The sequence below is a fragment of the Dermochelys coriacea genome, chromosome 1 (assembly GCF_009764565.3).
Source record: "Dermochelys coriacea isolate rDerCor1 chromosome 1, rDerCor1.pri.v4, whole genome shotgun sequence".
Taxonomy (NCBI): Eukaryota; Metazoa; Chordata; order Testudines; family Dermochelyidae; genus Dermochelys; species Dermochelys coriacea.
In genome coordinates, this window is record NC_050068.2 from 4,072,685 (window position 1) to 4,087,503 (window position 14,819).

The following is a 14,819-nucleotide window of genomic DNA, read 5'->3' on the forward strand; positions in this document are numbered from 1 at the left end:
AAGGACATCTAAATATACTACCAATTATATTAAGACTAACGATATTTTCCACATCTCAAGGACGATTTTAACCAGTTGATTCTGGGAAACTTTCACAGTTTGCAGGTGGATATGCCATCCCCAAACGTATGGCGTAGCTTTTCCAGAGCGTAGACAATAGCATAACATTCTTTTTCAATGACTGACCAATTGCTTTCCCTCTCAGACAGCTTCTTGCTGAGAAACACTACAGGGGGTAATTCTTGATCCAGTCCTTCCTGCATTAATACTGCTCCCACACCACACTTGGATGCATCTGTGGTTACTAGGAACGGTTTGTCAAAATCTGGGGCCCTTTGTACAGGGTCAGAAATGAGAGTCGCCTTAACCTGGTTAAAGGCCTTCCGACACTCTTCAGTTCACTGAACGGCATTTGGCTGTTTCTTTTTGGTTAGGTCTATCAGTGGTGTGGCAATTTGGCTGTATTGAGGTACAAATCGCATGTAATATCCGGCCAAGCCTAAGAAGGATTGAACCTGTTTCTTTGACTTTGGGACAGGCCACTTTTAGATAGCATCCACTTTGGCCTGTAGGGGGTTGATAATTCCTTGACCCACCTGGTGTCCAAGGTAAGTCACTCTGTTTCAGCCTATTTGACACTTCTTAGCTTTAACAGTTAGTCCTGCCTCACTTATGCGGTCGAAGACTTGTTGTAGATTCCAGGTGTTCTGCACAGAAATCTGAAAATATGGCCACATCCTCAAGGTATGCGACTGCATATTCTCCCAATCCCGCTAGGAGACCATCTACAAGTCTTTGGAATGTGGCGGGTGCTTTCTGCAGCCCAAAAGGGAGCACATTAAATTCATACAGCCCGACATGTGAGGTGAAGGCTGACCTTTCCTTGGTGGATTTATTGAGCAGTACCTGCCAGTACCAATTGGTTAAGTCCAAGGTAGAGATGAACTGGGCCCATCCCAGTTTCTCCAATAGTTCATCTGTGCATAGCATAGGATAGTCGTCTGGGTGAGTTACAGCATTTAGCTTACGGTAGTCCATGCAAAAAAGTATCTCCCCATCTGGTTTGGGAACTAGAACCACTGGAGATGTCCATGCACTGCCAGAGAGGCAGATTACACCCATCTGTAGCATATCCTGGATCTCCCATTCTATAGCAGTTTGAGCTTGAGGAGACACCTGGTAAGGTTGGACTTTAATTGGGTGAGCATTACTTGAGTCAATGGAGTGTTATGCCCATTCAGTCAGTCCTGGGGTGGCTGAGAACGTCGGCATGTAGCTAGTGCACAGCTCCTTGATCTGCTGTTGCTTCATACGCCCAAGGGTCATGGAGAGTTTCACCTCTTCCACGCCACCAGCACTTTTCCATTCATAGTAGACACCTTCAGGCCACTCAGCGTCATCTCCTCCCTGGGCTGTAAACTGACAAACCATTAATTATCTGGAATAAAAGGGCTTAAGAGAATGAATATGGTATACCTTAGACTTTCTGTTGGAGCTGGGGAATGCTAGGAGATAATTAACAGCTCCCAGGCACTCTTGGACTGTAATGGCCCCTTCACCTCGTGGCCATATACAAGTTCAAATGGTGAAAACCCTAAACTGGGATGTGGTACAGCTCTGTAGGCAAAGAGCAATGGCTGCCACTGTAGGTCCCAATCATTGGAGTGTTCATTTATGAATTTTCGTATCATGGCCCCCAAAGTTCCATTAAACTTCTCCACCAGGCCATTTGTTTGATGGTGGTAAGAAGTGGCAAGCAAGTGATTTACCCCATGAGCTTCCCAAAGGCTTTCCATAGTTCCTGCCAGGAAATTAGTTCCTGCATCTGTGAGGATGTTCGAGGGCCAACCTACCCTGGCAAAAATGTCTGTTAATGTTTGGTACAGACTTTTAGCCCTGGTGTTGCTTAGAGCTACTGCTTCTGGCCATCGGGTGGCAAAATCCACGAAAGTCAGTATGTATTGCATTTCTCTGGGGGTCTTTTTTGGAAAAGGACCCAGAATATCCACAGCTACTTTCTGAAATGGAACCTCAATGATGGGGAGTGGCTGGAGAGGGGCTTTAACCTGGTCTTGGGGTTTTCCCATTCTTTGTCATACCTCACAAGACCGGACATAGGTAGAAACATCCTTGCCCATTCCCTCCAAGTGGAATGACCTCTCCAAACTTTCTCTGCTCCTGTTCACCCCAGCATGGCCACTAGGATGATTGTGGACTAAGCTCAATAGCTTGACCTGGTACTTAGTTGGAACTACCAACTGTCTCTGAGGATGTCAGTCGTCCTGGTGTCCACCAGAAAGAGTTTCCTTGTATAACAGTCCTCTTTCTACAACAAACTTGGATTGATTAGAAAAGCTGAGAGGTGGTGGGTTACTCCATGCCACCGTCCAAGCTTTTTGGAGGCTTTCATCTGCTTCCTGTTCGGTCTGAAACTTTTCCCTTGAGGTTTGAGACATCAGTTCTTCATTGGATTGTGAATCTGGGCTTGGTGTCTCTGGAAGCAATGTGGGTGATGGGGCTGTTTCTTTTGACTGTGAACCGCTCTCCGCTGGTGCACTATGTTGGGGTTCAGGCTCCGCCTGAGCCTCTTTTGTAGGGTTATCAGCTGCTGCCAGTGCAAGCTTGGTTGGGCCCTCTGGTGTTGGCGTTGCAAGTACTGGATTCAGTGTTGGCAATGGGTCTGGTGCTGGTTGTTCTGCCGGTTCCGGTCCTTTAGACTGTCTCTGTCTGGGTCTCTTGACTGGATCCACTGCTGTTGTTGCAGATGTTGGCATGGAGTCTGGTTCCATCACCTCTGACTGGGTCCTGGTAGAAGTTTCCAGAAGAGATCTAGGCGTGACAGCTTGCTTAGCCTGGCTGTGGTGACCCTTCCCACCCTCTTGGCTAGCTTCACATGATTGGCCAAGTCTTCCCCCAACAGCATGGGGATGGGATAATCATCATAGACTGCAAAAGTCCACGTTCCTGACCAGCCCTTGAACTGGACAGGCAACTTGGCTGTAGGCAAATTGAAAGAGTTGGATTTGAAGGTTTGAACTGTTACTTGGATCTCTTGGCTGATTAAATTGGGGTCAACTAAGGAAGCATGGATAGCCGACACCTGCACTGCAGTGTCCCTCCACGCGGCGACCTTCTTCCCGCCCACACTCACAGTTTCTCTCCGCTCTGAGGGTATCTGGGAGGCATCCAGGCCTGAGGACCTCTGGTGTAATTCCGGTGCAATGAACTGTAATCTGTTGGGGTTCTTGGGGCAGTTGGCCCCCACATGCCCCGGCTCATTACATTTAAAACATCATCCAGCTGTCAGGTCACTGCGGTGAGGTGGATTGCTGGAGAATGGTGTGGCGGGACAATAAGGTGTCTGGAGTGTTCTTTGGTGTGTAGCTGGGGCCTTGGGCTGCCTCCGGTAGTAGGGTGTGGTCTGAGGTTATCCCTTTTGGTATCCGCTCCAACTGCAACCAGTTTTTTTCTCTCTGCAATCTCCACTCATTTGGCTCCAATCTCCCCCGCTTCGATTACTGTTTTGGGCTTCCCATCAAGGAAGTATCTTTCTATTTCCACAGGAACACCCTCTAAGAACTGCTCCATTTGCATTAGGAAGGGCAATTCTTCTGGAGATTTAACACTTGCTCCCGATATCCAGGCATCCCAATGTTTCACAATGTGGTAGGCATGTGGGGTAAATGACACGTCTGGTTTCCGCCTTAGGGCTCTAAACCACTGATGGGAATGCTTAGGTTTTAGCACCATTCTGACTCTCGCCTTGGTTTTAAACAGTTCATACTGGTTCATGTGTTCCTTAGGCATTTCAGCAGCCACCTCTGCTAAGCGTCCACTGAACTGCAGCTTCAGCTTTACCATGTATTGGTCTGTAGAGATGCTGTACCCAAGGCAGGCCCTTTCAATGTTTTCTAAGAAGGCCTCGGTATCATCGCCTGCCTTGTTGGTGGGGAAATTCCTGGGATGTGAAGTGGTACCTGGAGAGGGATTGCTAGGGTTTCTTGATATATTCTGCTGAGCCTTTGCCTTCTCCATCTCCAGTGTATGCTTCCTCTCTTTTTCCTTTATCTCAATTTCTTTTTTCTTTGCCTCCATTCCTCTCCTGTGGGCAGCCTCTTTGGCTTTTCTGCCTTGAGTTCTGTCATCTTAACCTCTCTGTTTTTAACGAACTTTACACCCAAGAGTTAAAAAATCCAAAAAACTGGCTTTTACAAATTTTGTGCTGTATTGTGTTACCTATGTTCTCTGATAGCTATTCTGATATTTACCATATTATTTGTTACAAAGCATGAAACCCCCTTGCTCTGTTTCTCTCCCTTTACAGGCACCTTCAACATTTCTGAGTCAGATAGACACATCAACTGCCTCATGGCAGCTTTCAACTTCACCAATTCAGATGCTTCAACTTTCATCCTAACAGGAATCCCTGGGCTGGAGGCTGCCCACATCTGGATTTCCATCCCTTTCTTTACATTCTACATTATCAGCCTGTTGGGAAATTTCACGCTTCTGTCTGTTGTAGTTAAGGAGCAAACTCTGCAGAAGCCAATGTACCTGCTGCTCTGCATACTGGCACTTACAGACATTGCCACACCTACCTCCGTCGTGCCAAAGGCACTGGGCATATTTTGGTTCAATTTGAAAGGCATTACTGTGGCTGGCTGCCTCACCCAGATGTTCTTCCTCCACATGGTTTCTGTTATGCACTCATCCACTCTCGTCACAATGGCCTTTGATCGCTATGTTGCTATATGTAACCCTCTGAGATATGGCACCATCCTCAGCAATGCACAACTAGCTAAGCTAGGGCTTTTAGGTTTGATAAGAGCTGTTCTCTTCATTCTGCCCCTACCCCTGCTCCTGAATCAGCAGCCGTACTGTGCCAACCGCATTATCCCCCACACGCAATGCGAGTACAGAGCTGTGGTGAAGATGGTGTGTGGGGACATCACAGTGTCCAGGATTTATGGCTTGTGGCTAATGTTTGTAATCAATGGGTTTGACCTGACACTCATTGCCCTGTCCTACGGTCTGATCATCAGGGCCGTCTTCAGAATCTCCTCTAAGAATACCAACCGGAAAGCCCTTAACACTTGCACAGCCCACATCTTTGTGATGCTGACATATTATACCCCAGGCTTCTTCTCCATTGTCACAAACCACTTTGGTGAAGGCATCATTCAACATGTTCACATCATTTTGGCTGACCTCTATCTCCTCATCCCTCCCATGCTCAACCCTATCATTTATGGGATCAAAACCAAAGAGCTTCGTGATAAAATAGGCAAATACACCTGCCAAAAGGTGATTACCTGGGGCCACTGACTTGAAACCTGTGTGACAAGAGGAGAAAAGCATATCTCCCCATGAATCAAGGGTGCACTGTCCCAGTTTGGTTGAGCTAAACATTGTGGAAGTTCACAGTCTGAGAATTTCCTCCCAACCAATAACTTATCAGTCCATCACTAAGCACTGCTCTTTCCACTGCTGAGTTACCTCTCCCTGACCATCACTTGACCTCTTCATTGTCACCCATCTGTCTCCCTCCCCACAAACCCTGTTACTTAGCCTTTCCATGACTCTAAGGCTATGTCTACACTACCACGGTGTCAACCTATTCTAGTCCTGTCAACCTACTCTATGCAACTCCAGCTATATGAATAAGGCACCTGAAATCGATGTTCCTTAGGTCAAGTTACAGAGGGTTCTACATTGTGGGGAAGCGGGGGGAGAGGCTGTCGATGGAGAAAATCTCCCATTGACTTATGTTACTCTTCTTGTTGGGGGTCATCTGCAGAGAGATCTGCAGTTGAGTTGGCGGGTCTTTACTAGACCCACTAAATCGACTGCAGGTGGACTGATTTCAGATCATTGATCACAGCCGTATTGTAGATATGCCCTAAGACTACGATAAGACACTGTAGCATTTTGATGCAAAGTCGTTTTCCATTAGTCCCTCTGTGGTAATTGTTCTTGTCCAGTTTTACAAACAGAAGTTACACTTTCAGATAGCCAAAGAGAAAAAGAAAGAAACAGCAATGCTGAAGTTCTTTATCATATGGACAGTGATTCGCTGAGCAAAATGTACCTGATTTTTCTATGTTGTATCCATCACAAATCCTGGAGGATAATGCTAATGTTTCAGTGGGAAAGTCCTAATATAGGAAAGATGCTACAGAAATTGAGGACATTCTAATAGAGCTTACTGGTGAGAGTTAGGAAACGTTGTGTTTTTGAGAACTGGACTGTGTATTTAACAATGACATCACCTTTGAGTTAAAATAATGTACTGCTCTGTGCAGTTGTTTTTGGAGTCAATTTTGGAGTGGAACAGACTATGAAGTTTCCTTGCATCCTAGAGAGGGCTCTTTGTGATATCCCCATGCACACCGAGCAGGGTTTCTTGTTTCCATGAACCTTTCCCATTTGTTAGTTTATTCTTCTTACAGTTGCTGTTTAATAAATTATATTTGGATTGAACTTAATATAGTGATCAGGGGATCAAAGAAGCATCCAATGTGAAGGGAGTACCCTGGAGTGGGTTCACTCTAGCTCCTATCCTAAGAGACCATGATGAGACTTTGGGTTCAGCCCCTCAGGAATCCTGGGCAGAGCCATGTCACTATTATGAGGATTCTGCCACATAGGAGAATGGAAGGGGAGTCCTTGATGTCAGGTAGACCTGTGAGAAAATGGAGTGTGAGTTTTGACTCATAGCCTGTCCTTAGCGAATTCCCCTGGGGTAATGCAGAAGCCAGGAAAGTTCCCCACAATAGTTCCCCACTTCCATTAGGGAACTGGGACAAACATATGGGTTGAATTTTAGTGATGGGTAAAGAGATGTGTAAGTTGTGAATACTTCATATAAATAATAAAATCTGAAAAGTGTAACTTTGGGGAGCACACTTTCTGCGTAAGGTGAATGTAACATCACTGCACAAGATTGCTTCCCAGAGACTGGTATCATATTGTTCCTATTGGGTTCTGGGAAGTGGGCAATTGGAAGCCCGCCCACTGCTTAAGGACCCCACACCCCGCAGCCTAAAGGGAGGATCTACAGGACCTGGAAACCAAATGATTCCATGGGACAACTGATGAAATAACAGGGAAAGGAGTGTGGTCAAAGGGTCAAAAGAAGGGATCCTGACGGGGACACCGAGCAGAGAACGCCAGACAGCACCCACTGCTCTTCAAAGGAGTCAAGGGAACCATTGGATGCTGCCCAGAGGACCTCTGCCTGGATACGTGAACAGATAGAAGATTGGAAACAGGCCCCATAGTCAAAGGAGTCTCCATCAGCCAACCTCCTCTCCCTGGTTTTATAGATGGCCATTTTAGACAGAGCCAGGAGGAGGATGACCAGGAGGCCCCGTGACTTTGTGGGGCCAGGGATAGGAAGTGCATAGAGAAGGAGGTGAGGGGAAAAGTGCAGCCAGAAACGTAACAGGATATTTGTGAGGAGCCGGAAAAGAGACTGCAACCGGGCGCACTCCAAGTAAACGTGTGGTAGAGACTCCATCATGCTGCAGAAGGGGCAGGTGTCTGGGATAGAGGTAAACTGTACCAAATATATGCCAGTGCTCATGGCCCCATGAAGGAGCCTCCAGCTGATATCCTTGGTGCGCCTTGGGACCAGTGTGGAGTATAGAGGTGGCAGGAGGTCCCACCACTTTGTGTCAGGGTGGGACACAAGGGTGAGGAAGTAAAGGGTGTGGAGCACGAGCATGTATAGGTGTTTCCTTGGTCTAGTCTGGAAACAAACCAACTGCAAGTCATGCAGCCGGCTCATGGAGAAAGGGCGGGGTACCGTTTGGGTGCACGGGGCAGAGACCTGATGAAAAGGTACGGAAGGCCTGGAGTGGCGGGTGGATAGAGTATGCCCTCATGCAGGACCTGGTCGAGGTAAATGCAAGCAATGGACGGCAAAGCCGCCCTCACCTCCTGAAGTACGCGCCGAGGAGTACAAGACTGGGAGAGCCCCATATGCTGAGTAAGCATCCAGCCAGTCTCCCTGGTCATAATCCAGGAGGTCTCCAACTCTGGTGACTTCTGCCAAGATTAACCTCTGGCACACCGAGGGGACTCTGCCACCTGCACACGGATATTGGGGTTGTGAAGCAGGGGCTCCGCGAAGAGATCTGCCCCCTCGGTGGCCACCCCGGACCTTGTCATCGAGAAAAGTTTCCAGGTCCGGAGGAGGTCCTGGTAGAAGACCGGTAGCATGGGGAGGTCTTGAGGAAGACCTCTCGGATCATGATAACAGAGCTGCCAGTCATATCGGAGCCCTCGGAAGCGGTGCAGGAAGGCATGAGCCAGTACCCTTCACACCGAACTACCTGCACCATAAAGGAGCCTCCTCAGGGTCTGGATGTGGAAGACATGGGCCTGAGTGCGTAGGCACTTCAAACTCTGCCTTCCCTCCTCAAGGGGCAGATGGAGGACCCCTGCAGAGACCCAGTGCACTCCTGGCCAAACAAATTCCAGAAGCACCATCTGGAAGTCGACCAGGAAACCTGGGTCAGGACTAGGGTGTTGAGCTGGTACCAGAGCATGGACAGGACTAGTTGATCGAGTACCAGTGCCCTCCCTTGATGGGAGAGGCACCTGAGTAGTCCTGTCCGTCTCCGGAGCTGCTCCGTCACCCTGTCCTATAAACTGTGCCAGTTCTCTGGTGGAGACGGACGCATGGCAGAATGGTAAATGCCAAGATAAAGCAACGGACCCACACTCCATGCTATGGCCTAAACAGTGGGTAGAAGGGAGCTCACCTGCCTCCCATCCCCGACCACCAGACCAGAGCTCTTGACCCAGTTGACCCCGGTGTAGGAGGCTGCCGAGTAGATGGCCTGGCAAGCCTCCACCTGCGCCAAGTTGCCTGGGTCCTGGACTACGAGGAGCACATCATCGGCATATGCCAACAGGACCAGCCGCAACTCCGGCTCTCAAAGCACCAACCCTGTCAACCTCCTGCGGAGGAGACTGAGGAAGGGCTCCATCACCAGATCATACAGCTGGCCTGAGAGGGGATACCCCTGCCATACTCCCCACCCAAAGGGTCAGTTAAGGGTCCCCAAGGGTCAGTTAAGCCTGAACAGACACTCTGAGAAAGCGTACAGCATTTGGAGAAAACCCACAAACTGGGATCCAAATCAACTAACACTCGAGAGTGCCCAGGAGATGCCCGTGGTCCACCCTGTCGAAAGCCTTCTCCTGATCCAGGGACAGACCATTGCTACAACCAGCTCCAAGATATCCCGGACCAGATACAGGTTATCAAAGATGGTACGGCCTGGGACGGTGTAGGTCTGCTCTGGATGGATCACGTCCTCCAGCACGGATCCCAGCTGCAGCGAGATGGCCTTCGCTATGATTTTGTAATATATGCTGAGGAGTGAGATGGGATGCCAGTTCTGTAAGTCACGGAGGTCCCCCTTCTTCAGCAGTAACGCAAGCAAAGACCCTGCTTTGCAAAAACTCAGCCCAGAATGGAAGAAGAGCTTTGAGCAGGGGGTTGGATGCTTTGAGCAGGGGGTTGGACTAGATGACCTTCTGGGGTCCCTTCCAACCCTGATATTCTATGATTCTAAGAGGACGTGATGGAGGGCGGGGTCTTTGCAGCCCAGTAGGACAGGGCTGATGACAGATATTGGTTTCCCCTGGGTAGAGAGGGCGGGCAGCAGGGCAGCACTGGGGCAGAAAGGAGGAACGGAGGTCAAAACTACTCGGGCAAAACTACTCAAAACTACTCGGGCACCCAGGACGTCCAGTGGCTCCAGGGGGACAAACATGCCCCCCACTGCCTGGCTTTTCTCCACCATCTATGGGCTGCTGCCTCTGAGGCAAGGAAGAAGACGACCTTGCCATACATTTTGGAGACTGCCACAATGGCTGTGGGCCCCACCACCCTCATCAACGCCCGCACATAGTGGGGTGAGGCGGGCACTAGGAGGCAACGGAAGCTGTGCTTCCTGGTCAAGGTGGGGAAGGGCTGCTAGGGATGGTAACAGTGGCGGTGGCTGGGAGAGATGATGTAGTAATTGGCGCGGGGGGCCGCCGCCACCTTGTCATATGCTCTGGTGGCCGGAGGGGAGGTGCCCGTGGTGCTGGTGGAGGGAGCAGCAGGGAGGGACATTGCAGATGATGGTGGGGCCGCAGCAGTGGGGGCATCCCCTGACATGGAGAGCCTAGTGTTTTTAGTGAGGCTTTTCTTTCATTTTGCCCCGGCCCATCCCGCCAGCTTGGGGAGCTCCCTCAGAATCGGAGGGGGTGAGATACGTGGCAGCAGCGGAGGTCATCCCATTGCCTGCTGCTGCTGGTGCCCCAGCCGGAGCGATAGCTGGTGTTTCGGCAGCGGCGATTGAAATAGAGGCTGGGGAGAGGCAATGGGAGGGAGGCGGGGGGGCAGGGTCTGCCTCAAGGATACCACCCATTGTGTCTCCCGCCATGATGAGCTGTGAGGGAGGGGAAGGAGGGGAAAAACACCGGAGAAAAGGGTGAGGGGGAAGCAGGTCAACCACTCCTCCCTGCCTAGGCTGCAGGTGTAAGCTGGGGAATAGTCCTACGATTGTGGGGAACTTTCCTGGCTTCTGCACTTCCCTGGTGAAGTAGGCAGGCGAAAGGATCTGAGTCCTCGCTCCCACTTCCTTTACCCAGTGGCCTCCCTGCCCTTGAGCACTCCCCTTCCACTCTCCTGTCTGGCAGAGTCCTTGTAACACCAACAAGGCTGGGCTCAGGATTCCTGGGGGATTTGACCCCCAATCCTGCTATGGTCACCTAGGACAGGGACTAGGGTGTCCCCACTCCAGGGTACTCTCTCTTCACTGGGCACTTTTCTGACCCAGTGACCATTACATACAATTTAAAGCAAATGCAAGTTATTTTATCAACAATTAATTTTAAAAAGAATAAGGAAAAATGGGAAAGGTTAAAGGAAACACATCAGCCCGCTCTGTGGCAGGGAACATCACCAACAGTGTCTCTGGAACGACCGAACAGTTCACAGTCTGTTCCTTGTAAGTCCCAGGCCTCCTGCTCAGGCCCTGACTGTGCTGCAGGGATGCTGTGGGTTGGACACTTGCTCTGGTGATGGCCACAGGCTCTCAGGCTCTAAGTGGTAGGACCCTTCTTCCCAGTGTCGCCCCCGCCCTGTTGGGGTTACGATCGAATCCTGGCCTACAGAGCCTCTTAGCTGAGGTGTTTCCCTGTGCTGAGCCTGAGCTCTCCCAAGCTGCTCACCGCACACAGCTCCAGACTGCTCCAGCCCCAGCTCCACCACTCGGTCTCTGCACTGCTGCTGCTGCTCTGCCTCCAGCTCCCTGGGCTGCTTCCCTGGCCCCTCTGGCTCTGGTTGCTGCAGCTCTGCTCCCAGCACAAGTCTGCTCTCTGGGCTGTGCCTCTGGCTTTGGAGCTGCAGCTCTGCTCCCAGGACAGGGTCTGCTCTCTCTTGATCTGGCACAGCTCTGCTCCCCAGCTCAGCTCGGTTCCCTGCTTTCTCCTTAGCTCGGCCCCACTCTGTCTGACCCAGGCAAATCCAGCTCGCACAGAGGACGGGACCTCTCTGGCTTCCTGACTCGCTGATCAGCCTGCTCACCCTGTCATTCAGGCAGACCTGGAGCACTGGCCTCTCCCCATTGTTCCTGGGAGCTGTCAGTGTCAGGGTCCTGATTCCCCATCGACGCTTCCCCTTTGAATACTGGGAGCTAGCCAGTAAAACACCCCCACTGAATGTTAGTAAGGGGGCAACAATCCCTTTACACAGGGAGGGGAGAATGGCACCAAAATGGGTGGGGGGCAATTAGGGGGGCTATCAAGGACTGGGGGGTGGTCAGTCAGCAACATAGGATGGAAGTCCAGCTCCTCTAGCTGTGCTAGGGGAGGGAAGGTCACAATAACATCAGGGGGGTGCAGTGATCAACCAAAATGGGGGGGCCCAAGCACATGGGAGGGGGCATGGGCATACAAAGGGAGGGCCAATCAGGGCAAGGGGGGCCGCAAGAAAAGGAAGCACCCAGGCTGGGGGTGGGGTAGGGAACCAAGGGGTTAGCTGTAGGGCTGGGGTGGGACAAACAAATCAAACCTCAGAAGAAAAAAGGTGAGCAGGCAAACAAACTGGGCTTGCAAAGGGCTTAGGCAAAGAAGCTGGGGGGGGCAAGGGGCTGTAATCCAAAAAGGGGGGCACATGCACCCAGGTGTGCTTGTGAAAAGTCACCGGCCTGCTGCTGTAGGCCCAAATGGTGGAAACGGGCATGGCAGGCCAAGCAAGTAGCTGAGTCCTGGAGGCAGGAGCTTGAGGCAGATGGTATGTCGCTTGTGGGGGTAGTGGAGGGGGCAACGGTGGTGGTGGGGTTCGGGCTGGACAAAGATGGACCGGGGGCAGGCTCCATGCCACACACTCTATGTCCCCTAAAACACAGTCAGGTCCCCCACCACAAAAGTACAGTTCGATAATCACTCAGTCCTCAGTGACCCCCTCCACACTGGTCCCAGTCTCGTGCGCTCCCCCAGCAGCCAATCGTCCTACTAGTCCTCTTTCTGCACCAGGCACCAGCAGTTCCCCAGGACAAACGCAACAGCAGCAGCTCCAGCAGCCCTGGCTGCCAGGCACGAAGGACTCCTCACAGGTGGCAGTAGTGGGGTCCTGGCTTTTTCCCCCAGAGGTGATGGGAGATGGTGGTAGGCCCCCCTCTCACTCAGCAGCAGTGGCAGCAGCCGCAGCAGTCCTCCAGGGAAGGAGATAGCTCCAGCCGCAACAACAGCACAGGGCAGCCAGAGAGGAAGAGGGAGAGGGAGAGCTCCAGCTCATATTGGAAAAACCCAGGAGATGGGCGGGTGCAAGCTCACCCACTGCTAAAGGCCACTCCCCCAGCCTAGCGGAAGAGTCCACTGGACCCACGGACCAACTGATTGTGGGGAACAACTAATGAAAAACAGGTAAAAACACCCCCTCATTTAACATCCTCCTCCTGGTATTATAGATGGAAACTTTGGCCAGAGCCAGGAGGAGGTTGACGAGGAGGTCTCGCGACTTCGTGCGGCCACGGATAAGGTGTGCAAAGAGCAACAAGTTTGGTGAGAAATGCAGCCAGAACCTCAATAAAAAGTTCTGGAGGAGCTGGAATAAGGGCTGCAACCTGGTGCATTCACAATAGGTGTGCACCAGGTTTTCCCTCATGCCACAAAAGGGGCAGGCCTCAGGTGTAGGGGTGAACCATGCCAGGTGCACGCCCATGCTCACAGCTCCATGAAGGAGCCACCAACTAATGTCCCCGGCGGGCTGTGGGACCAAGTTGGAATAAAGGTTGTCCTATTGGGGCTCTTCACCCTCTTTAGGTGGAAGATAGTTCCGACATTTGGTGTCGGGGTGGGACACGAGGGTGAGGAAATGCAATGTACAGATGGTTTCTGGGCGCGGTTCGAAATGGACTGGCTGCAGGGTACACAGCCAGTTCGGAGTGAGGGGGCGGGGAGGCCGGGGGTCTCGCAGAATAGGGGCCAAAGAAAAATGTGTGGAGGGCCAAGGATGAGGGGTGGACAGGGAACGCCCTCTTACAGGTCTCTCGGCAGGAAAGTGAGAGAATTGGGCAACAAGGCAGCCTTCATCATCTGAAGTACGCGCCTAGGGGTCAGAAGGGTGGAAAACCCCATTCGTCATCTCAGCACGCGGGGCTCCACCCAATCCCCCCTTTCGTAGTCCAGGAGGTCTCTGACTCTGATGGTTTCTGCCAGGACCAACCTCCGACACACCGAGGGAGACCCCACCACCTCCACACGGAGATAGCAGGGGCTCTACGAGGAGGTCCGCTCCCTCAGTGGCCACAAATGACCTGGTCACCGAAAAAAGCTTCCAGGTCTGGAGGAGGTCCTGGTAAAAGACCGGCAGCTCAGAGAGGTCTTGTGAAAGGCCTCTCGGATGGAGAAAAAACAGCTGCCAGTCATATCGGAGCCCTCGGAGGCGGCAGAAGAAGGAGTGCACCAACGTTCTTCACGCCGGACTACCTGCACTGTAAAGGAGCCTCTGAAGGGCCTGGAGGTGGAAGACATGGACCTGGCTGCTCAAGCAAACCACACCCTTTCCCCCCTCCTCCAGGGAAAGACTCAGAGCCCTGCAGAGACCCAGTGCAGTCTCGGCCAGAAGAACTCCAGAGCCATCCTTTGGAGCCTGGCCAGGATCCTTGGGGTCGGTCTCAGGGTCTTGAGTCGGTGCCAGAGCATGAACAGGACCAATGGGTTCAGCACTAGCACCCTTCCTTGCAGGAAGAGACACCAGAACAGTCCTATCCATCCCCTCAGCCACTCACCCACCCTGGCTTCCAAATCCTGCCAGTTCTCCGGCAGCGAAGGATGTGTGGTGAATAGATAAATGACAAGATAGAGCAGCGGACCCGTGCTCCACCGGATGACTTGAAGCGTGAGTGGGAGGGAACTTTCCTGCCACCCGTCCCCAACCACCAGGCCAGAGCTCTTGACCAAGTTCATAGAATCATAGAATCATAGAATATCAGGGTTGGAAGGGACCCCAGAAGGTCATCTAGTCCAACCCCCTGCTCAAAGCAGGACCAAGTCCCAGTTAAATCATCCTAGCCAGGGCTTTGTCAAGCCTGACCTTAAAAACCTCTAAGGAAGGAGATTCTACCACCTCCCTAGGTAACGCATTCCAGTGTTTCACCACCCTCTTAGTGAAAAAGTTTTTCCTAATATCCAAGTTGACACGGGCGGAGGAGATCGGGGTCCTGGACCATGAGAAGCATGTCGTTGGCGTACACCGACAGGACCAGCCGCAGCTCCGGCTCCCGAAGCGCCAACCCCATCAACCTCCGGTG

At 51.7% G+C, this 14,819-nt stretch overlaps 1 protein-coding gene across 1 annotated transcript; it reads left to right on the plus strand.

Annotated features, from left to right (window-relative positions):
• Positions 1 to 4,368: 4,368 nt before the first annotated feature.
• Positions 4,369 to 5,325, plus strand: LOC119845720 (olfactory receptor 52D1-like). The gene has a single exon (XM_038378388.1). The coding sequence runs from the start codon at positions 4,369 to 4,371 to the stop codon at positions 5,323 to 5,325; it is 957 nt and encodes a 318-aa protein (XP_038234316.1).
• Positions 5,326 to 14,819: the final 9,494 nt, after the last annotated feature.